At 41.5% G+C, this 24,745-nt stretch overlaps 2 protein-coding genes across 12 annotated transcripts in view; both read left to right on the forward strand.

Moving 5' to 3' along the window:
* The window catches only part of FSD1L (fibronectin type III and SPRY domain containing 1 like), a 60,980-nt gene extending 47,323 nt beyond the window's left edge, over positions 1–13,657 (forward strand). For both annotated transcript variants that reach the window (XM_039544019.1, XM_039544020.1), the window contains 4 exons: positions 4,124–4,224; positions 5,496–5,747; positions 6,901–6,989; positions 8,484–13,657. In XM_039544019.1, coding sequence (XP_039399953.1) covers positions 4,124–4,224; positions 5,496–5,747; positions 6,901–6,989; positions 8,484–8,606 — 565 coding nt within the window. In that variant the 3' untranslated portion in view covers positions 8,607–13,657. The remainder of the gene's footprint in view (positions 1–4,123; positions 4,225–5,495; positions 5,748–6,900; positions 6,990–8,483) is intronic.
* Positions 13,658–16,938: 3,281 nt separating this feature from the next.
* Positions 16,939–24,745, forward strand: part of LOC120407779 (T-cell acute lymphocytic leukemia protein 2-like) — a 119,735-nt gene continuing 111,928 nt past the window's right edge. For 3 of the 10 annotated variants that reach the window (XR_005600247.1, XM_039543846.1, XM_039543844.1), the window contains exons 1-3: positions 16,944–17,262; positions 20,481–20,670; positions 23,123–23,182. Coding sequence is in view for 9 of the 10 variants with exons in the window: in XM_039543846.1 (XP_039399780.1) it covers positions 20,566–20,670; positions 23,123–23,182 (165 nt within the window). In the remaining variant the exon portion in view is untranslated. Of the gene's footprint in view, positions 17,263–17,936; positions 18,184–20,480; positions 20,671–23,122; positions 23,183–24,745 lie in introns of those variants that run through there. The other 7 variants (XM_039543842.1, XM_039543843.1, XM_039543837.1 and 4 more) reach the window with 6 other exon arrangements.

Raw genomic sequence — 24,745 nt, forward strand, 5'->3', positions numbered from 1 at the left:
ACTCACAACCCTGGGTTTAGCAGGCCAATGCGCAAACCACTGAGCTATCAGTTGAAATAGGAGTGAAATATCTTTTTTCACCCAGTATATCCTTTTTTTTTTTTTTTTTTTTGAACTGGCAGTGAACTGAAGAATGGTCTGTGGTGCTCAATGTGTTTTTTGTATTTGAAATGCAGAGTATTGCCCATGACTTAACCTAATGAAACTTTTGCCGAGTGGAATTTCTTTAGACAGATTCTCCTTCCTCAGCTTATTTTTTCATCAGTTTAGTTCATTTTTATTTTGATCCCATATTGCCCAAACTCTCCTGTATCTCCCCCCTCCCCGTACTTATCATGCATACATGTTATAAACTTGACTGCCTGGGAGGTCAGCAGCAGTAAAATCTATCCAATGGGAAAAACTGCTCCTGAGATTAAATGTTGATGGCAATACACTAGCTTTAGGAAGCATACCAAAGAGTAACTTCTTTTTCTGCTGCTGCTTCTTCTAGAGACGACTACTTGTTCCATTATCTCTTGGATTTCTGTGCACTGCTCCCTTCATGGACAGAAGATGTACAACGCATAGAAAAAATTCTAGCCAACTCTCGATATTTTTCTCTGTGAAAGGAGCCAGTCTAGCTTGTAAGACAGGCCCCATTCTAGGAGAAGCTATTAGACAAGCTTTCTGGTTCTTCGTGCTGGTGGCTTGGGAGAAGCTACTGCCCCACCGCCTGTTCTGGACAGGCTTTCCAAGACTGCATTAGAATAAAATTTGAAGGCGGCCCAGTAGCAAGTGATAAACTAACAAAATTGTATTGTCCCCATTTTATCCCAGACTTACTCCTCTGATTGCTAGTTTTTGTGAAAAGGACAGCTTAATTGTTTAAAAATACACTACCTTATTTACTAATCTTTCTCCAAGGTAGTAAAGGTTACTGTGTGAACTGTTAAAGGCTGTTGGAGTCAAGTGGAGAAGGTCAAACCATTGGATGAAATGGTCATTTACAGACCACTTTTTTTCAAATAAAGTAGCATGTTTTCAATGTTTGGAGTAACTTGTTCTAAATTGAGTGGAGGAAAAATCACAACTTGCAAAATGTCTGCTTTTAGTATGCTGCCTTTTTCTGTCAAATGATGATCTCTAAATGACCATGTCACTTTCTGCATATCTTGCTGGAAATTCATCTAAAAAGAAAATCTAAGGTCTTGCTTCTGATAGAAAACAGAAGCGGGTGGCTTCTCAGCAGTGGCGTACATGGAGCAGGATGGAATGTTGCAGTGGATATTGTTTTTCCCCTCTGAAAATATGCTTTAATTCTTGGCTTTGCTGTTTTTCATGCTTTCGCTTTTTCCTTTTCTTTTGGTAAGTAAACTGCTACTTTTTATTCCTATTTATCCCAAGCCTAAATGTTTCAGTTGGCTTGCTTAGGAACTGTTACACGCTGCTTTTAAAGTACTGTTATCCTATTTTATACCCTCTTCTTGCAGTATTGTAGCCATATTGGTCTCAGGATATTAGAGAGACAGGGCTGGTGAGGTAATCTTTTTATTGAACCAACTTCTGTTGGTGAAAGACAGGCCTGAAGAGGTCTGTAGCTCAAACTTGTCTTTTGTCACCAATAGAAGTAGGTCCAATAAAAGACTATCCCACCCACCTTGTTCCTCTTCTTGCAAGCAGTTTAGGAGCTGCTATGACATCCTACAATCTGGCAAATTAAAGTCTGCTTTTTAAGGTGTATCTAAACTGTAATCAGGTCAGGGGACATGACCAAGTATTTTAGCACAATTTGAGAACACTACTAATCTGTCTTGCAAAATGCTGTAATTGGTCTCTGAACAGTTAAATGCTGGAACCTTGACTATAGGCATGCACTTGAGAGACAGTATTCCATCACACTGATATTACACAGTGACATTATAGTTAAAAAGGATGTTGTCATTCAATATAGATTAGAAATAATTCACAGGGTAAAAATTAAGCTTTTAAAGCCCTCCCCTTCCCTCTCCCCCTCCCCCCCGCCCACCATACTGGCACCTCTGACTCTTATGTTTCATCAAGGAGTATCAGATGTGAAGCCGCATGAAGGTATTTAAGAAGACAACTAAGGGCAGGTCCATACTCACCACGCGGGTCGACGCGGTGAGTTCGACTTCACGGAGTTCGAACTATCGCGTCTGATCTAGACGCGATAGTTCGAAATCTGGAAGCGCTGCGGTCGACTCCGGTACTCCACCACTGCAAACGGCGGTGGTGGAGTCGATGGGGGAGCCGCGGAGTTAGACCCCGCCGCGTCTGGAGGGGTGAGTAGTTCGAATTAGGGTACTTCGAATTCAGCTACGCTATTCCCGTAGCTGAATTTGCGTACCCTAATTCGAACCCCCTTTTTAGTGTGGACCAGGCCTTAGAGTTCCTCCTACACAAGCATTCAGGTCTTGAGCAGTCCAGGCAAACAATGTACATTACAATAAACCTTAAACTTGTTCTTCATAATTTAAAAACAGTACTAGCTGCCTATTTAATTTTAAAAACAGCAAAAAATATCCACCTCCCTTTCCATTTATAAGGAGTCTTGAAGTTTAAATCTCCTCAGTGTGAGAGAGATGCTTGCTTTGATCTGCTTAGCTCTTGGAAGTCCCCAAGGCTCTGGGCTGCTATCCCCATGCTGCCAGGGATCCCTATGGAGAGCTCTGCCCGCCATTAGGGAATTTTTTTCCGAGAGCCCCTTGTAACATTTTGTGAACCCCCTGAGGGTTCACAAACCCCAGTTTGGAGAACCTCCTCAAATGCTCTGTCTAGGCCTAAATTACTAGAGTTGTTTTGGTGGTGTGGGGCTTACCTAAAGAACAGTAAATGTTTAGTCTAACTAAATTCTTTCTTTCTAAAATATTGATTCCCGCCCAACTGATTCCTTCAGAAAAGAGGGATAAAATGCTGTAAACCAAAACAAAATTTGACCCTGCCCTGTTATTTCCAGAGAACTTTCTTCTTTTGAAGTCTGATTAGAGAACATAGGCCTTCCTTGGTCTTACCTGAAAAATGCCCTATGAAGACTTAAAAGGTTCTATTTCATAGGACTGCTGAGTACTTTCACACTACAAGTCTGAGGGTACGTTCATTAATATATTTAACAATCTTTAGAGGCTTCTCCAATACGGTAAAAAGAAGTAGACCATATTTACTCCCCTGCACTTTTTTGGTTTGATCATCATTCTTGAGTGGAAGAACATTGCTTTATAAGTAGTTGGTTTTAATGCATTTGAAAGAATTATTGAGCTGCTGAATCTCAGCTAGCTTTTTCCACCTCTGTCATCTATAGAAATTCAGCACACCAACTTGTATTTAGTATTTACAGAAATACTAGCATCAGGCCCATTAAGTTGTATAGTAAAATGCTTTTATTAGATCTTTAATATTTCCTTTTAAAAGATTCTCTTCAGTGTTACTGTAGCATTGTTTGCCTCTTGGATTCTTAAACTTCTCTAAAAATATAATAAAGTGCCCATAGGATTTATCAATGGGTGTATAGACCTGCTACTTTTTTTCTGCAAGCAACTTAAAAATTGTAATGACATTCTAGGCTATGTTGTGATGAACGTCAACACTTTGTCTCATGCTTCACTATACACCTGAATATCAATAAAAAGTGACCTGCCATGTTGATTAGTTACTTCCAGATTTTGATGTTGGACAATGGCAATCAAAACTTCCTAGGTTTCTACAAGAAATTGGAAAACTTATTTACCTCTTGCATATAATTTGAATGACAAATGACTCATTTAAATTCTAAATTTTGATTTTACTCTCCTCCCATTCACTTGTTCAGCAGCCCCTGGCTTTCCTCTTCACTACCTCATTTTCATTCAATCTTTTTTGTTTGATTTTCGTTTTCTTCCCTCTCCATCAGCCCTCCTTGTGCATGATTACTAGCTCTCTTCTATATAGAAGAGTTTATAGTGCAGCTAATGGCTGGTCCAGCATGCCACTTGAAATTTGCAACACAAGCACCTAACACTTCAGGCATGACTCACATAAACTAATCTGTATACTTCAAGAGAAATAAAACTTCCTGTCTATTATTTGACTGGTCTATAAACTTCCCCATACTGGAGTGCAAATTATTTTATTTGTTGTTTTATAGAAGTGGCACGCCATCTCCAAAGAGGACATCTATTAGTTCGAGGTCACCATCAATAAGAGGCAGCAGAGATCGCTTTACTGGTGAATCATACACAGTGTTGGGTAGGGTGAATTTTTTGCTTTAATGCTTACTTAGTGTTTGAGCAAGGGCAGATACAGTAACTCCTCGCTTAACATTGTAGTTATATTCCTGGAAAAATGCAACTTTAAGTGAAACAATGTTAAACAAATCCAATTTTCCCCATAAGATTTAATGTAAGGGTGCGGGAGAGCGCTCAGGGTGGAGGTGCGAGAGGAGGCTCAGTACTGGGGCAGGCAGGAGGGTAGCTCCTGTTTGCAGGGGATGCGCAAGTGGCTCTGCACAGTGCGGCACCGCCCCCATGGCCGCGATCCTGTGAGCTGCTCTCTTCTCCTACTCCCCCTCCCCCCCCCCGGGCAGGGCCACCCAGAACACAGGGCTGCAGGGCCCTGGGCTAAAGGGGCCCTGCATCCTGTCCTGCTGCTCTAAAGCCCCTTTTGGAATGCAGCCCTGTGAGCACGGGCAGGAGGAGCAGGGGCAGCCGTGCAGCCAGCGGCCGGAGAGAAGCGTCACTTTCCTCTTCAAAGCCGGCCAGAGAGATGGAGGAAGGGAGGGGGAGGAGGCGGAGAAGAGGAACTTGTGCAATGCTCCCTTGTAAAGTCAGCCAAATGACACATGGGAGTATTGCACAACTTTAAACTAGTATGTTCCCTAATGGAGCAGCGACGTAACTTCGAAACAACATTAAGCGGGAGGACGGTAAGTGAGGAGTTACTGTAGGTCTAGGTTTCCATCAGGAGAGAATTTGTAGCTTGTAATCCCAAGGTTTTTCTGACAATGATTTCCCCCAACCTGGGCTCAGACTGGGATCTGTTCTCTAGATTCTCCTTTTTAGATCTGTGCAGAGGTCCTTGTGGTCATTCAGGGACTGAAGATACGTATGTATGCAGGAAATTCTAGTATTTGAGAAGTAGTCTTTTATTGTAAGGTTATCCAAAAGATAGCTAAAATACTTCCGCTTAATGACATTTTGACATTAGCATCAAGGTGCACTTGTTTTGTTAAATATAGCATTCTGCTAAATTACCTGTCTTCCGTAGAGAACAGAAAAGGCCTTTCTCTGTTCCACCTTAACTGAATGAATGTGATGAATATACACAAGGTTTCTAATAGTCTTAAATGTATTGGATTTTGGTCTGTTTCCACAAGGCTCACTTTCTACAACATCTAAGTCTTTACCTAGCAGTTACTTCTTCAGTATGAATCATTGTTTTGCTTAGTGGGAAGTATATCCTGTACACATGTGTCGGTGTAAAGAATAAAACAAAAACCCTACATCTGTGATCTGTTACAGGAGACACTGCTATTGAAAGTGGACAGCACTACTGGGAGGTCAGAGCCCAGAAGGACTGCAAATCCTACAGTGTGGGAGTAGCGTATAAAAATCTGGGAAAATTTGATCAGCTGGGAAAGACTAATACAAGCTGGTGTATCCATGTCAATAACTGGCTACAAAGCACCTTTGCTGCAAAACACAATAATAAAGCCAAAGCCCTAGATATGACTGTTCCAGACAGAATAGGAGTGTACTGTGACTTTGATGGAGGTAACTTTATATTATTGTGGACTTCATAGATTGAAATTTAATAATGACTGGGTACCACCAAATTGCAGAAGTATGTAATACTGTAAATGTGGAAATACATTAGGATTCAACCTAGGACCAACACTAATCTGCCTTTTCATGGTGAGGAAGAAGACCATATTGAGAGAGACGCAAAGGTACTGTACATAACTGTCTAATTACTTGGCTCCATTTGAAAACCAGAGTTATGAACAAGGAAATTTTTCTGTAACACAGATTTTAAAAAGTCTGGATATAATGTGTGAGGGGAGACTTCTGAAAAATGGTGAAAACATCCAGCCAATATGGAACTAAGGAATAGACATACACCTTGTCCTCCCTCTCACAACTTACTTGACAAATGAGTAGTTGAAGGGTTATGAACAGAAAAGCAGTGGTTTAATGGCAATATGTTGTAAATCACTGTCTTCCAGTAGTTGTCCCATTTTCAGATACCAAGATGAACTTGGATTAACCAAAAGATGACTTTAGCTATTTCTCAAATGGAAAGAGCAATAAAATAAAACTTTTAAATACTCTCTAGACAACAAGTACTATGGAAACTGCCACGAGACTAAAACTAAACTTAGAGGTTACCTGGGCTTACTGTCTTGGGCTTTCCCTTTCCTTGCAAGGTCTGTGAACTGCCTTGCATTGCCTTCTCAGCCCTTACTTTGCAATGCTGCCACAGATATTTTGGACAGCTGCTGTTCTTAGATCTGTACTGGACTCTTTGGCCACTCACAGGTGGTGGTGACCTTTTCTGTGCAATAAGGTAACCAGGCAACACAAAGCTCTGTAAAGAGGGTAGTAGTTGATTCCTTCCTGAAATAAGGAAGTGGACTATATGGCACTAGTTGAAATTCCTTTATCTTTGTAAGAGATGTTTTTTTGATCAAGAAGCAACTCCTGACAATAGCAGGAACTATACATTAAAACACATCATACTGCTCCAAATTCCAGGAATGAAGAGTAACAAATATCTTGCTGACATTTGCAGTATGCAGACCGCCTGAGTGTTACCTGTCACTTTGGGGCTCTAGTCCTTCATTGTTCAGACCAATTTTGGATTTATATCTTGTATGTGTATGAAACTTGATGTTAGCAATTTTTAAAACCTGCTTTTCTTTTTCAGGTCAGCTCTCATTTTATAATGCGAGTTCAAAGCAGTTGTTATACACCTTCAAAACAAAATTTACCCAACCATTACTACCAGGTTTCATGGTCAGTACCCAATTAACTTTACTTCTGTTTTTAGCACTGATATGTTTTGACCTCTATTTTGGTTGCCTAACACTTGGCATATGGGATTCTTGTGAGCATTTTCTTTGAGAAGCTCTCATCTTTTGTTTGTGGTAGCCCTTCATTGTGCAGCAGGGGGAAGTCTGTTAAGCTTTTGTTGAGATATAAACTTAAAAATCACCATTTCCCTTGCCTGCTAAAATAACCAAGCATGCTATGTATCTAGTTTGGGTAGCAGCAGCAGAGTACACTCTTCTAGGAGCTGTCAGAGTAGCAGTAGTGGGAGAGGGGATTGGCTGAGCATCCCTGAGCAGTAGTGGGAGAGGAGACAGGCTGGGGGAAACCATGTAGGGTAACAGTTCCAACTCACATCATGTAAAAGGACACAGCTGGACTTGTCTGGGCTTCCCTCACCAATCACCTGGACTTTAGTCAGCCTCTCCTCTGGGATTCCTACCTCTTGAGCTACAGGACAAAGTTGCTATTTGTGATGCAATATTGAAGATTCAAACCCTGCTCGGAATGTGGTGTGGGATTTTGTGGGGGTCTGGGAGAGGGAGTTAGCTGCTGGCAGCCGGGCTCACACAGGGATTTAAAGGGCCCGGGGCTCCACACGAATTCGGATATAACATGGTAAAGCAGCGGGTTCAGGCAGCATTTTAAAGGGCCTGGGGCTCCGCGCTGCTTTACCATGTTATATCTGAATTCATGTTATATCAGAGTAGAGGTGTATTCTCATGTTTTTCCTCTTAGGACCTCTGCATTATTCAGTACACAGGGTGGATGCACAAAGGGGCAGAATTAAGATCACATGGGCAACCTTTTTATTAGCGCACACCCTCTTTGTGTCAAGGTCATTAATGAAAATGTTAAATAAGATTGGTCCCAAAACAGATCCCTGAAGAACATTGCTAGTAACCTTCCCCCAGTCTGACAGGTCACCTTTCTGTATCCCCTATTGTCATGATCCCTTCACCTGTAACATACCCACCTTTCAATTCTCGTATCAATCTCCATCTTCTCCCATATGAAACTGTGTCAAATACCTTATTGAAATCCAGGTAGAGTAGATCTACTGAATTTCGTTTGTGTGAAAAATCAGTATTGTAGAGGTCTGGTCTGGTACAATCTACCTTTGGTAAAACCATGTATTTTATCCCAATTACTGGGTCATTTTTCCTTAGTTCCCTGAAGGAACTCACTTCTGATTTCTTTGCTTTAACTCCCTTGTCCCCTCTGACAGTCGTCTTCATGACATCACTGTGTACTAGGCAGTGCCTCTCATGGACACTTGCAGGTTATTTTGAGTAGAATTTCCCCGTAGGAAGTGGGTGTTTCCTGAAAGGGCCAACTGTAGTTTTAGAATGTAAAGTTCATCTTTAATTTGCATTTGAAAATGTGGGTGGGGGGAAAATGGATTTTACTGGCTTTGAAACATTGATTGATTGTAGCTTTGTGTAATGGTTTATCTTCTAGGTCTGGTGTGGCGGACTTGCATTGAGTACCGGATTGCAGGTGCCGAGTGCTGTGAAAATGCTCCAGAAGAGTGAAAACGGATTGAGTGGTTCAGCTAGCAGCCTAACCAATGTTACCCAATAATGTGTCTATTTAGATACTATACTCCTGTTTCTGAGTGGGTTTTTCTGTGCAGCTGCTATTCACAGGAGCTTGTGAGCAATGGATTAACTGGCTTTGCTACCCACTGCTGCTTTAAGGTCTGGGCACCAATAGTGCAAAGGTTCTGGTCTGAAGCATTAGCAGAAATTTACTGTGAATCCACAGAGCCAGACAGAAAGTGAGTCTGACTTTTTCTGATGTTTTGGATGGGGAAGTCAGGAGCTGTAGCTATGCGCTTTTATATTAGACTGAATTTGATTGTATTGGATACTTGATCATTTCAGTATAACTGCACATGGCAGGTATGATCTTAGTTTGAAAAGCACTTACTGCTACTCACTTTTTTCACTCCTTGTTTCCCTCACTTGAAAAGGGGTCCATTTTGAGGTCCTAAATGGAAGCTTTAAATATGTGACCCTCTGAAGAAACCAGTCCCTCAAATTTCCACATACAGATATGGCATGATACAAGTTTTTGAGACGTGAGATGTTCTCCTAGAGTAGCTAATATGATTTTGACACAGGTTGGCTACCCTCTGGTATTAGTTGAATAAATAGTGTATCATTTTGTGGTGGTCTTTAGTTGTCTAAATGGGCACAGTGCTGCGTATCCTTTGATAGGCTATTCAGTTAGAACACGAGCTCAGTAATCCTGCATCACTTTAGTGAAAATGAAGACTTCACATCAACTTTACACCAGTGTTTTCAGAGCATTCCTGATCTTTACTGTGTGAGCCCTCTACTTAGATTATTGGGGAGATATGCATAATAGCACACTTTCCCCAATATTACCCTTAATAAGCTTTCAGCTATATTTGATAACTTTTTTAAGCATCCGACTTGGAGTACGGGTAGGCTTTAAAGTGCTTCCATGCTTTCTATATTTAAGTGTCTCGTTTTTAATATGCAGTTTAAATAAGATTTTTTTGTCCTGTTTCTACCAGATTTATATAATTTAAAACTTTTGAATGAGTTTGAAGTATGTAAACATGCAAAGATGCTGGTGGTGGTGGTGAGGTGTTTTAAGACTTCAAGAATGCAGCTAAATAAAGCTTAGAGTAGACAGCCCAACACTCATTCTATGTTGCACTTATGACATTACATTCATTTTAATGAAGAAGTAGTACCACTAATTTCACTAAACTACATAGTAACCATGCACATTAATGTAGCAGATCAGTTCATCATACTTAATCTACTATATGCACTCTTGCTCCTTTCAAAAAAGCATATCTAAAGTTAGACTGAGCAGCATATCACTTACTGCTCAACCCCACCTGTATCACTTGTAACACAAGTAGATGGTGAATAGTAAGAACTACTCACTAGCAAAACATTGTCTAAATAGAATGAGACTACAAAACTGGAAAGCTACTAGGAGCTTAAAAATAAAAGAGCATAACTTCAATGGGTAGGACCGTCTTTAAAAGCTCTGGATTTTTTTTAGTTCTGAACCCCCTTAAGATCTTACCTTTCAAAGTGCACCCTCCCATCTGAAAGGCTCCCCAAACAACTCTTTCCTTATTGCCTGCGATCTCCAGAATGAAATAATTCTGATTGTGCTGACTAGAGATAGTCACTAAACAATGCTGGGCTTCCTCTCACCCCTTTCATGGGACTGAATGTGTCTACTTTTTCCAGCCCTGGAGTTCTCCCCGAAACAGGACATAGCATTAAACTGTTACTAGACCACTGCACCAGCCCTCCTCCTCCTCCTCATTTTAATGGTTTGTACTCCTTTGTAAAGATTGCTAATCTAGATTGTTTTTTGTAAAATCTGTTTATGGTTCTTATGCTGCTTTGGGAGAGACATATGCTGCACTCAATGTTTTTAACAAACAATAGAATCACTCTTCAGTATAAGGGATTTTGTTTTATAAATAGAACAGATTCAGACCCCTCCCACAGCAATTTCATATGGATGTCTGCTCTCTGTGTACTTCTCCCTATTGAGGCAACCAGTTGCTAATTGGAGATCTTGGAGAGAATATCTAGTGACTAGAGAATATCTTTAGCAGCAAACCTTTGCATACAGTAGCAAAATTATTCATGTTAATGGAAAGAGCTAAGAGAACATTTTAGTATAAGTCTCAGTTTTGTACTAGTGTTAAATCTCTTTTAATCAGTGTTTCCCTTCCTAATCTAGTCAAGGGTCCCACAAAATGACTTGAAGATGATGGACAATATTGTGACTGATTTTAATTCTATAATTAAAGGTCTCTTATGGTGCACAGTCACACTAAGACTTTTCTACGAGCATAATGCTGGTGGCTGTAGTGAAATACCTCCCTTCTTGGGAGTTGAACTGGGATATGGGGAGGGGATGATTTGCACTCCATATATTCAGGCCCTGGAAACAGAGACCTTCATCTAAATTTAGGAGCACTTCAGTTCTTCCTCTTGAAGGAAAGTAGAGTGAAGAAATCTCATGCAACAACTTTGGAGATCACAGGCAAAATCAGATGCATTTTAATCTGTTTTATACATAGTTGAATTTGGCCCATGATCTCCAGTGGTGTTGCACAGCATTTGCTACTCCTTTTTAAGAAACTGAAGATAAGCTAATTACCTTTTTTGGTATTCAGTTCCATATACGAATTTAACATTTTCTCATGGCTTATTTTTCAGGCTTATTTTATAATATGGTTATACAAATCTTTTTTTTTTTTGTGGGGAGAGACGAAGAAAACAGCTTCCAGTATGTTTTCTCCTTTGCTGCACTTCTTTTTCAATTTAAATGTACAAAACTGAAAACGACTTCAAATGATTGGTGAATGGTTTTGTTCTAAATGAGCTCAATAACATCTGAATCAGTTTATTGTCATACTCTGGGACAGTCCAGGCTGTCTTAGTAAAGCCATCATCCTAATTACCTTCAGTTTTGGAGAATCAGGTCCTTAATGCAGCAACATGAGCATTCATAAATGTCCAGTGAATTGAGGGAGTGAGGCATGCAGGATGGGACATAAATTGTGATTTAGAACAGAGGTGTAAGCTTTGTTTTTATTTTGAGACTCTCTTAAATTGATGGTAATAAAGGTTAGTTTCTGTTCCTATCTGTCCATCTCTAACTTTTCAGTGTGGGATAGTTAGCTACAGTTCCTACTAAGTTCTCCTTTACTTTGTATAAAAGTGAGTGTATGCTACAAGTTAACACATAAGGGGGAAAAAAACAGTAACCACTGAGTCAAACCCAAAAATTGAATGCAGATACATAATTTACTTGAACATATTTTAGCAAATTGTAAGGAAACCTGCAAGGCACACTTGATTATGCACAAGATGTAGACAATTGAATTCTTGATTTTTTTTTTCTCAAACTATTGTGGTATCTTAGTTTGAAACAAGCTGAAGTATTTAGTATTGTGACTTATCAAACAAACCTTGTGCAGCATATCCAAGATATAGCTGTTCTAAATAATAATGTATGGGTTATTTTGCCCTTAAAGTTTGAAGTTACTCTACAGTAGTTAATGCACAAGTGTTGGATTTTTGCTGCTAAGTCTCCTTTTTTTTGTAAATAGAATATGGAGATAAGGAATTGCCTTAAGCACTTCAGATTTTTTTTCTTAGATTATGATTTATTTGTGCTAACATCTTGCAGATCTGCTTTTTAAATTTGTGCAAAGTAAAGGTATATTTAATGGTATTGCCTAGGATCTTGGGTGCTATTTTTAGGTACAGTGTAAGCAAAGGTAAAGTACTAGCTGCAGCTTCAGAATGAGTTGATGTAGGAAGAATGTATGAATACCCTGAGACTGTTTCTGGCAAGTGGATTTTATTGGAGGCTACTCAACCACTTGATTTGATTGGGCAAATTTGCAATCCTCTTGAATGGTGGTGCTGACACTGCTTCTGTTAGAGCTGTGCTAGATTCTTTGTATCTAGCACAGTGTTTCCAAGTATGTAAGTAATCTAATGGCCTTGCCCATTGTAAAATTCAAGTATTTTGGGGGGAGGAGAGGAGTTGTAGCTAAATTTGAGTTCTCTTGTAAAAATGTGATTCATCTTTTAAATGCATTTGTGTATTTACAAAAGTTCTTGGTTAAGGGTTTACTATTTATTTTTGTAAATTACATTACTTCTATTAACAGGGCATAATATGGGTTTTTAATGTAGTGGTAAACTAAAACTTTGCATAAAAAGGTAGTGGAAGTATGACTCTACTAAAGTTAAGGGGTATTGGATAGTTTAACATATATGCATTCATATCTTAAGTTTGTCTTCAGGTACAGGGTATTAAGGGCAGTGACTGAATTTTCAGTTTAGACTTCTATGGTCTTTCAAAAAGCTTGAAAATAGGAAAAATAAGTGTGTACGCTGTGTAACAAGGTTGCAGAAGAATACACATCAGTTTCCTACATCTTTTCTAAATTACTGCTCCTTCACACCTCACACATACAAGATGAAGAAACTAACTGGTTGCTATAGGGAAAATATCCAGCTCCCCACCAAAAAAAAACAAACCCCTATCTTCTGAGCATAGTAGCTTATTGGATTTTAATCATCTTGGTAGACTAGTTCAAGTGTGATCTTCCATCTAAATTCAGATTTTTCTAAACATTTTATTGACTGTTGGAAGGGGAAATCTGGATTTTGTTTTCCCAGGCACTGTAAAGTGGGATTTATGCATAATCTCTGACTATTAGGCAAAGCTTTTCATTTCCCCTCATTGTTTAACACCTCTTTTGCTGCCTGTGCCTTTCATAAGTGGAGCTATAATCACTGCTCCTGCTGTGGCATAATGTGTTGAGTGTACTTGGTGATCTTGAATTGTCACATTGATTTTTACTCTACAGATTGCACATTGATTTCCATGTACATCACTTTGACAATACCTCAGGTATTCTGTAATCAGTGCTTCATTCCTCGTTCTTTGTATAAAGTATCCCAAGATAACAGACCTGTCATAGCAAGACTACAGGGGTGCCTTAGAGCCCACAGAGTATTTTATTTGCTGTGTCTTTAACTCAAACTGTGTGTGTCTTACAAACATTTTGTATTAATAAATTTTGAAACATTAGCTGCATAATACCCTTGTTACAGCTTCTCCTTTTTGATTTATTCCAGAGGAAGGCAGCATCTTATTTTAGCTGAAATATAAACTTACTTTAGGTTGACAGATATTCCTACTTGAGCATTAAGATATTGGTGTGTGTATTATACTGCAAGTATTAAATTAGATCAAAAACAAACGTAGTAATTAATAAAATACATGGTCTACTGAACAGAATGAGTGACCATTCTATAGTTACCTCTTTCTGAATTCCAGCACTCTACTTCACCTTTTCTCTAGTCTCTCCCCTTATCCGGTCTTAAATACTATTTCTTCAATATATTTTCCTGATGTTTCAATGTAACCTCTAGTTTGAATGCAAAAGTTTATTCATATTTTTAATTTAAAGAGCTACATTCAACACTGTCAAGGTGGAGCCTGTAATAGCTGTAAGAATCTACTTAAATGTCAGGCAAAACTGCACTCTTCATTGAATGTCAGACTGACTTTATTAATGTTTTTCAGCAGTATAGCATAAAAGCTGCTGAATACAGAGTTTGAGAGCTGCACCCAGAGGGAGGCAGGTCATACCAGCAGTAAGCTGAAGTACTAATGGATCTGTCTCCTAGGATCCAGTGCTGCATGGAGTATAAGTGGTTTCCTGCTGTTTTGAGCTGTCAGAAACATGAGGGGGAATTGGATGTCAATTTGTATCTGCATCTTGGCAAATGCACACTGCAAGTTTTTCTACTGTCACAGGAAGGCTTATCCAGTTCCCCTTTGCATTTGTAGCTGCCTACGTCACCCATCCTATAAATAGCTGTTAAATAGGTTGATTTTTGGGGGGAGGGGAGACATGAACTAAAGTCAGCTAGTCCACTTCATCTGTCACTTGTATATTTCTCCTTGCCCAACTATTTTTTTTCTATTTATAGGACTGTAGCCCTACCCTCTTTGTCCCAAGGTCATGTCTGTGTAAATAACAGTCCTAGCATTAAAGAGCTTATCTCCTAGGTGGCCAAAAAAGTGAAGCCCTGCCTGTTTAACAGATGCAGTTGTAAAATGATGCTTTGGGCCCCTGGTGCCACCTGTACTTCCAGGTGTCCTTAAGGATCCAGCAGCACCCCAAACTGAAAACTTCTTAAATGAAAGGATAGGCAAGACAATCACCCCACTTCCCCTTAACACACTCAATGCCTCCCTTATGTCTACACTAAGCTTCTGCCAGCTTACCTTTATCTAAGGGTTCTATGTGTTCACTACCAATGTTACAGCCACTTTGCACCACTTTATAATCGTGGCACCACTGCTGGGGGAGAGCTCTCCTAGTACGCTTTTTTTTTAAAAACACCCCCCCCCCCAAGGGGAGTCACTACCAGCACTGATGTACTATTTACACTACCCCTTTACAGCACTGAAACTTGCAAGGCTCAGGGGTGTGGTTTTTTCACACCCTTGAGGGAGAAAGTTTCAGCACTGCAAAGTGGCAGTGAAAACAAGGCCTAACTGTTGCTCTCTGCCAGGCTCAAGGAAAGCAAAGATGCTATACCATCTAGCTTTGATCATTCTATGCCTGTCTTCTGTGTGCCATGTGCATCTTGATAGAACTACAGCCTAAATTGTTTCATTACTTTCCTCAGCATGACATACAGCAGGGGCAATCAAAATCAGCCCGGCAGAACATGTATGAGAGCTGCCTCTCGACAGATAAGGAATTGATCAAAATCACATTCTCTGATCTCTTGCGGCCAAAGCCTGTTCCTGTTGAAATCAAGAAGTTGGCTTTGACCTTTGGAGAGGAAAGAACAAAACCACTCAAGCAAGGGTGCTGTTGCTTATACCACAGGTATCAGACTGCTGACTGTGAGCAAGTCAGCAGGCATCTGAGCTTTGCTGACTTCTCCCTTGCAATGGATGATCAAGGAGCTTGAACAGTCTTTCTACTGTATCCAATTCATAAGTCCATCTGCAAAGATTCAAGGAAAAATGAAGGCTCCAGATTACCTCAGTCCCCAGGTTAAAATGATCCCCTCAGTATATGCTTGTAGGCCAGCAGCTGGAGCCGGAATCAAAAACAGTGTTTAAACACCAAAACAAGACTACCAGCTTTATTTTAAGCATAGGCTTTGGTGGGTTAAAAAACCCACTTCAGCTGCATCATATGTTTAAACACCTATCTCATACCCCCCTTCTAGGACTCATAACCAACTTAACAGCACAATGTGTTAGCAGATGCAGTCTCTTTAAATTTGTTAGCATATGTATTGAGCTATTAAACTCAAAGAATGAATACTGGCCCTAGATCAGAGTGCAGCTCCACTCCCCCTTGGGAGGGCTAACCTTTCCAAGTCTTTCCAGTACTCTGTACCTGCTTAAAAAAAAAAATCTTGCCTGTGTACCACCCTACTTGCTCCACCAAATTTTGGGCCAGGGCAGGCGCGCCCCCCCCCCCCCCAAGTGTCCCGTGGCCCTGACTTGGTGCCCCTATCCCCCTGCTCACCTTTCCTGGGCCCCTGAGCAGAGCATCTGTCTTTGTATCCTCCATGCTGCTTCCCTGCAGCAGCAGTGCCCCCCCTTCTCCACTGCCCAGGCTGACTGACTCTAAACCTGCCCTTCCCCCTCAAACCCTTCCCTTTTCAGGCAGGACCCTCCAGCAGCACAGCCCCTCCCAGCCCCATGCTGGGCAAGGTGGCAGCCTTATCCCTCACCCCCAGTGAGGCTACAGTCAGGGGCAACAGCAGGGGAGGAAGTGCACACAGCACCCCAGTGCACCCACCACAGGGGAGGCAAGGGAGATTCCTGGACCTGAGAGGGGCCCTAGGAGCACAGGGGCAGGAAGGGGGGCGGCTCCTCCCCCAGACCTTGCTGCTGCCAGCAGGGAAAGGGCTGGGGGGAGTCATCCTCTCTGGCCCCTGTCCCCGAGCAGCCTGCCTGCACCCTAAACTCATCCCCAGCCCTGCCCCACCCCAGAGCCCCCCCATCAGAGCCTTCACCCCTCAACCCTAGCCCTGAGCCCCTCCAGCACCCCAAACACCTTATCCCCAGCCAGAGCCCTCACCCCCCACACTCTTACTCTTGCCCTGAGCCCTTCCCACACCCCAAGCCCCCCATTGCCAGCCCCAGACAGACCCTTCACTGCCTACACCCCAACTCTTGCCCTGAGCCCCTCCCACTCCAAATCCCTTATCTGCAGCCACAGCCCTCACCCCATCCCCAAACTCCCCCCGACCTCCTCCCTCACCCAAACTCCCTCCCAGCGCCGGGGGCGGGGGCAGGTTCTAGGCCACCCCGGCCCCGTCTGCTCGGCAAACATGCTGCGCAGGGCTCTTTCGAGGACGGGGAAAGGAAATGCCCAGCTCGCCTGGTTTTGGAGGCGAGCTTACCCCGGGCCTCCTGCCCGCCAGGAACTCCCAGCTCCTGCGTCAGGCTCGTGCTGGCTGAAGCGGTGGCGGCAGCGGCCTGACCCCGCCCGCGTGCAGCGCTCGCAGGGGCCCGCCGCACACCTTACTCGCGCCCTTCCTGACGCATGCGCAGACTGCCCCACCGCTCTACCAGCCGCAGGCCTCCTTCTACAGGCATGCGCTTTACGGCTGCTGCAAAACGCGCGCCCCGGCCGACGCTACGGCGCGCGGCGGCAGCCCAGGTAAGGGAATGGCGGCCCGCGGGGGCTGCCTACGCCACCCCGGGGCCCGTGCGCGCCTGGGGGGTCCCGGCTGGGTCCGGCGCCCGTGGGCTCCTAGCAACGGGCCGGGGCGGATCCGGCCCTGTCAGTTGGTGGGGCCCGCGGGTGGCGGCGCGGCGAGGCGAGGGAGGTGCAGGGCCCCCAGTAACTGCGGGAGAGCCGGCCCCGAGCCGGGCTCTGCAGCCTGCCGGGGCTGACTCGGGCAGGCCGCTGGTTCGGCCCAGAGCGGTGTGGCCGGTCAGGGTTGCCCAGGAGGCCCGTTGTAAGTGCCGCTTGTCCCCGGAGGTGGGCAACACGCAGCCCCCTCCCCACCAGAACCCTCTGTAGAGATCGGAATTTAGCGCCAATAACAATAGTGCTTAGCACTGCCTATGCCTAGGGCTGCCAGCTGTCTAATCACAGAACCCCATTCCCAAAGCCCCTCTGCCCCCACCCTTTTCCGAGACCCCCACCCCCGCCGCCGCCTCTCGCTCTCCCCCACCCTCACTCACTGTCACTGGGCTGGGGCAGGGAGTTTGGGTGCAAGAGGGGGCTATGGGTTGAGACAGGGGGTTGGAGTGCAGGAAGGAGGTGGGGGCATGGACTGTGGGAGGGGGTTCTGACCTGGGGTAGGGGGTTTGGGGTTCAGGCTCTGACCAGGCAGCACTTACCTCAGACGGCTCCCAGAAACAGCAGCATCTCCTAGGCTCATGAGCGGCCCAGCAGCCCTGTGCCTGTAAGCACTGCCCCTACAGCTCCCATTGCCCACGGTTCCCCATTCCCAGCCAATGGGAGCAGCGGAGTTGGCACTTGGGGCAGTGCGCAGAGGCCCCTAGCTGCACCTCCTGCTAGGAGCCGCTGGACATGCCGACCGCTCCCAGGACTGGCATGGAACCAGGGCAGGTAGGGTGCCCGCCTTAGCCCCACTGCGCTGCGGACTTTAGTGGCCTAAAATCTCCCAGGTTAGCTTCAGTAGCCTCTGGGAGATCAAGATCAATTCCGGGAGACTCCTGGCCAAAACAGGAGGGTTGGCAACCCTAAATATGCTTAATGTGCTTTTCAAAGATTAACTATTCCCCAGAACATAGAATTCCTCAGAACATAGAATTTAAGGCAAGAAGGGACCATGAGATCATCTAGTCCAGTGCTTTTCAACCTGTGATCCACGGACTCCTGGGGGGTCCGCAGACTATGTCTAAGATTTCCAAAGGGTTCTATAGCTGCATGTGAAATTTTTTAGGGGTCTGCAGATAAAGGTTGAAAACCACAAATCTAGTCTGACCACCTCTAGATCACAGGCCACCACCTTGTACCTGCACGGTAACCGATGACCAAAATGAAACCCAAATATTACAGTCCACAGAAGACTAGCCTGTTACATGCCCCAGACAGAGAATAGGAGAGTGCACCAATGTCTGAGGCCCTTACAATGGCAGGGATTAAGTCAAATATGGCCAGATAATCTTGGCAAGTGACCCGCACCCACACTCCTCAGAGGAAGATGACATCCCCTCAACCCCAGTCACTGCTAATCTGATCTGGGGGAAAATTCTTTCCTGACCCACATATGAGGCTCATTTAGACCCTGACTATGTGAGCAAAATCCAGCCAGCCAACCACTTGAGAGAATGCTCTATGCTACCTCAGAGTCCTAACCCTTCCTGTCCAGTGTCTGATCTCCCATGATGCTTCAGAAGAATGAGATTTAAAAAAAGAAAAAAAAGCCTCTCAGAATGCATTGGGCGGGGGGATTATTTACAACTGTTACAATAAAACTGGCATGCTTAAATTACCTAAAACATAGTGAGTAGCTAGCATAGATGAGATTAGAATTTGACTCCCTATCCTGAGCTCAGACCACTCTGCCAACCAGACACATCCTTTATTTTTGAAATCAGACACTGCTTTCATATTTCAGACACATACTGTTTGATTGTTTGCTGGTGTTAGTGCCAGAATAGAATCCAGTTTATAAAGTAGCTGAAAGCCTTACTAGAGAAGAACTGTAGGTGTTTCCCACACAGCAGATTTCCCAAATTATGCCAGCTCAGAAGTGACAGATTGAGCTGGAGTCTCAAACTTTGATCCCCTGAATGGTAGTTGCGTTCTACTACTACTGCTATATTTAAATGTTGGTGTTCAAACTCACTATGTTTAAAGCTCTGATTTATGTTTGGTTGACTAGCATCATCAGTACTACTTGAAGCTCATTTTATATCAGTGGTTCTCAAACTTTTGTACTGGTGACTCCATTCACATAGCAAGCCTCTGAGTGCCACCCCCCCCCCCCCCATAAATTAAAAACACTTTTTTATATATTTAACACCATTATAAATGCTGGAGGCAAAGTGGGTTTTGGGGTGGAGGCTGACAACTCGCAACCCCAGTTTGAGAACCCCTGACTTATATGGACAGGAAACCAGAAGCTATTTAGCTAAGGAAGAGCAGGATTGAAGAAAGGAAATGAACCAAATGTTATCACTCTGAACAACACAATACATGAGATGTAATCACAGTGTAAATGACTGTTCTAGTGTCTGGTGTCTCCTCAAATGCAGGATTTTCTCTCACAGATTGGAGTTTCATTTTATTCTCATGAGATGTCCCAATTTCTGGTCAAGTGAAAGGAAAAATAAAACATGTTCTCTTTCCTATCCGTCAATCCTGGTTTCTTGCTCTGATTGTTGTGGATCTGTTTTTCCCCTTTCTCCCATTATAGTTAAATATTTTAAATAACAAAATGGTCTCAATACTAAAATTGTTCCTCTCCCCAGCCAATGAGTCTTTTTAGTAGTCTCTCTTATTTAGTTGGCATTTCTTCCCCTTCAGTAGGTGATTGTTCCTTATTAAACATGATAGTTGCACTTTGATGGTATTCTCACTCCAGTAGCTTTCCTAGATGTCTTGCTTATATAGTTAGATTGGCTTATATAGTTAGTTTGAAGGGGTTTTATTTGTTTAAAATATGTTTTTTCAAAGAGAAGACTAGAAATCCAGTAGTCTCACTGATTTACACCCATTTCATGTGGATTTACTCATAATTTGCATTACTCTTGTTTTCTTCTGTAAGTACTTTATGTTCACACAATTTACTATAGTTTCAATTAACTTTTCAGAACTGTTATACCTTGTTATTAAAAAGTAGATTTTGTATGTTTTTTTTTTTTTACTTAAACTAAGTGACCTTCCTTTGCTCACAGAAAAGCAAAGAAATAATACGCACTCTGAAAAGATGAAAAAGACTGAGCTGCTTTCGAGTGATAATCAAGTGAGCCCTGAAGACTAATGCAGAGAATTAATAAGAACGTGGTTTTGGCTCTTCTTACTTTGACAAGTTCAGTGTTTCTCCTGTTCCAGTTGTACTATTATAAGTACTACTTATCTCCAAAGGTAAAAAAAAATCACTTTAAAGACTTGAATTTAGCAAAAAAAAAAAAAAAAAAAAAATTAAAATAGTACTTATGCTCAAGTGCATTACAAATATTAACTAATTATTACTCAAAAATCCCTGTGGGATTGACAACTATTACCATAAAATTGACATGCAAAAATTAAGTACATTACCCAACAGGACACAGTGAGCAGGTAGCATAGAACAGATGAGATTAGAATGTTATTCTCAATCCTGAGCCACTCTGCCAGCTAGACAAAGACTTTACCTATGAAATCAGACACTAGACTAAATTTCCACGATTCCAGGTTTTGCTGCGCATTTGAACTCAGTCTGGTACATCAAAAGTTGTTTTTTTTTTTAAACTTCCCAAGTGCATGCACCTTGACTTAACTCAGACTGATGTATGATTCTGTGTTGAAACTTGAGATAAATGGAGTTTCTGTAAGGCTGTTTAGGGAAGCAAAAGAGTAAAATGCAATTTGTTGTTTGCTGCATCTTCAACAGATGTGTTAAAATTAAAAGAAGCTACTGTTTCTGCAGAATTGGTCACCTTTAACTTGTCTCTGAGGTTCTGTTGTAAAGCTTTCTAGATACCAAATGTAAATTCCTGTAGTTACGATTCTGATTGAGAACCAAGAGGCACATGTGGCTAGATGTAATCTTTCCATAATGGGAAAATAAAGGCAATAATTAGCTAAAATGCTGCTAGAAGTGAAATCTTCCCTCATGAGGATTACATGGTTTATCTCTAGATTTCAGTACACACAGTACAAGAACGGAAGACAACAGTATATCTTCACTTTCTCCTTCTTTAGAAGGAGAGTCTGTTGGTATCTAATTTCCTGGCTTAGCTCTTTTGGTGGGGGGAACCCTTATTCAGTCTGAAGTCGTCTTAGTGTTACATGACATTACAGTCTGGCTTCCTCATATGCTGTCCACAGCAAGATTGTGAATTAGAAATCATTGTCCACTAGATAGCTAGGAATCTGAGGCTTTAGCACAAATATTTTCTTAGGACACAAATATTTTCCTTCTCAAATTTATCCATCGACGGTCATATCTTTGACAGGCTGCACCACTGAATCTCATCTATGACTTCTCCCCAGTGTTCCGAGGCTACGGGCATTATTTCATCTTCCTCTTTCAGAGGAGTTTGATTTAAATCACTGACTTTAATCGTGATTTAAATCAACAGATAGGAAACCTTGATTTAAAAAATCAATTTTAAGCGTGTTTTGCATTTGTACATTTTAGTTATTTTCCGTAAAAAAGCTTGATTTTCATTGGTTAGTAACCATTCAAACATTGATTGCAACTAAATGTAGCCTTTTAACTAAATGTGGTGCTTCTTTTTGCTAACCAGGTGGGTACATTGTATTTATGCACATTTATTTAAGCAAGTATATTGCTTAACTTAAAAGAAGGTACAGTACTTAATTTTTATATTTTTTATGTTAGAAAATGGTGAATGATGCATTTCTTATTCGCTAGATAAATTTTTTACTTGCATTTTGCGTCAAGCCCTAGTTGGATGGAGATTCAAATTAAATTTAAAATGCAGAATACTAGCATTTTAAATTAAATAAAACTACCTTAAATAGCCTGGATGCATAAGAAAATAATTATCAAAATATATTTTGCCTTTACAACTAACTAATTTATTAAACGAAGTATTATCTGTAGTTAGTGAATTGAACTTATTGTTTCTGGTTACCATGTCTTCATTTAGAAGTAGTAGATATCATCTTACATTGTTTTTAATCATAGATTGAAAAGCAAGAAAGCTTGTTTTCCTTTTCTAACTCCCAATTATTTTTTTAACTTTGAATGCACTGAACTTGCTGAACAAACTTAAATGAAGGAAGTAGTCTCGCTGCAACTGCAGAAGAGGCTACTGCTGTCAAAAGCTGGTTTAGCATTTCAACATACTCTGATTTCAAGTTCTTTGCCAGTGACTTCCACGAGTTCAGTAATTTGACTTTCTTTAATACTTTGGCAGCAAACATGTACTACTTAATATTATTTTTTGTATTTAATTTAAATGATTTTAACATAATAAGTTTAGGCCTTAACAATGTTGTCAATTCAAAATGTAATTTTAAATAGGTTTATTTTTAAGTAAACCTATATTTAATTTACATGTTTTGATTTTTTTTTAATCTATTCTTACCCACCCTGTCCTTTTTTCTTTTACTAATTGGCCTATTGACTTGGAAACATAAGGCTAGATCCAGCAATCCTTGCATGGTCCTCCTAAATATATTAAGTGAATACTACTGGCCATGCTTTTTACTCCATGTAACATATATAGGTAACTTAAAACTGCAATCCTTGAAATGTAAAGTGTTAGTGAAAAAAATATGTAAAATTTCCTTTTATAAATCTAAACAAAACCACCATTTGGGATATCTTAGCTTTCAAAATATCTTTTGTCCTTCTTCTTGCTAGAATGGAGCTGTTTTTTCAAAAGTTAAAGGAAGCCAGTCAGGACAAGATGGCATACAGTGGGTATGTACAATGTTACTTATTTATGCAGCATGCCCTGTAAGTATCAATGAACTCTTACAGAATTGCAAATGATGGGTCCACTTCTGCATCCAGTTTAGTCATTGAGAATTTTGTTGTTTTAAATGGAAGCAGCCTTGATCTTACTGCCCTGAACATGACCCTTAAAGTAAAGGGGATTTCTGAGTGCTCAGCTATCTCAGGGTCATGCCCTGTGTGCTGTACATACAGGCATCACTTCTGAAATGCACCTGTTTCTAGAGTGGAACTTAGCCTTGTAGTGGTGGCATCAGTATAACAAAATAGTTTAGATACAGGAAGTGAAGAATAACTTATCCTGTTAAAACAGCAGGGACAAGTTAGATAGGCAGCATGTAATTTAACCTGATTAGAATTGAGCCAAAACACTAACACAGAAACTGGAAATCTTTAATTTTCTTTTTTTTAAAAGTGAATTTAGTATTTGTGAAAGGTGTCAGATTGATGGATTTGAACACTGAAGTCTTCTGCTTATCCATAGAATACACTTGGACATGCTAATTGGAGTGCAGTGCAAGCTTCTCCAAAGCTCCTGTGCCCCCATCTATAATATACTGGTTTCAAAACCTATTCAGTTGGAACCGTTTAAATTATTCATTCAACTCTGTTTGACGCTTAATATAAATGGTGCTTCAGGGCACAGAGGGAAGTCATTTTCCATGTCTGTTCAATCCTTGGCCCTTTTGATGAGACAACCAGCACTGGTCACAGTTAGAGCCAATTGTGACAGTTAATTTCATGATGTAAACTTCTCTCTGATCAGAATTGGACTGAGGCCACATACTCATTTACATGAGCCAGTGTTATACCAATATAATAAAAACCAGCAGGATCTTATTAAGAAGGATAAGGCAAAGATGCCACATTTATTGTAAATATAATAGTAAAGCAAAAGATTAAAGCAAACAACGTTGTTTTACTACTTATTTCTATCACTACTTATTCCTTACACACACACACACACATATATATATATATTCATTCACATAATCATTCATTCAGGTTCTGTATAGGTGTTATAGTTACCAGCCTAGACGTTGCTCATGCCAAGTTACTGGCCAGGTATCTTGGTCATGAGGATGGAGCCGAGTCTGTGTCAGATGCACCTGATGCTCCTGGAGGCTGGCAGCAGAACCATAGACTCAAAGTCCTCAGTCTTCAGAGTCCAGTTTTATAGGAATTTATTCCTATGTCAGTCCATGAGAGTTGCTTCATTCTGCTGTTGCTAAATCAATCAGCAGGTGGCTGGCTCCATGTTATCAGATGTTTGTTTTTCCTTCCTTTGAGGTGTGGTGGGGTGGATTCCAGTTTGCCCTCCGGGGGGTCATCTGGTTGATCCCACTTGACACCTTCGGCCAACACTGAATTTTTCAGGCTGGTAACTCCCTAACCATTCATTCATTATTTAAACTAGGCACTCATTCACATACATTCTCTATCTTAATCACATCTATTTCACTGTCTCTTTACCTTTTGGGGTGTTACCAATTTATGTGAGACTCCCTGTCTTAACAATTAAAAATAAAG

The sequence above is a fragment of the Mauremys reevesii genome, linkage group 6 (genome assembly GCF_016161935.1).
Source record: "Mauremys reevesii isolate NIE-2019 linkage group 6, ASM1616193v1, whole genome shotgun sequence".
Taxonomy (NCBI): domain Eukaryota; kingdom Metazoa; phylum Chordata; order Testudines; family Geoemydidae; genus Mauremys; species Mauremys reevesii.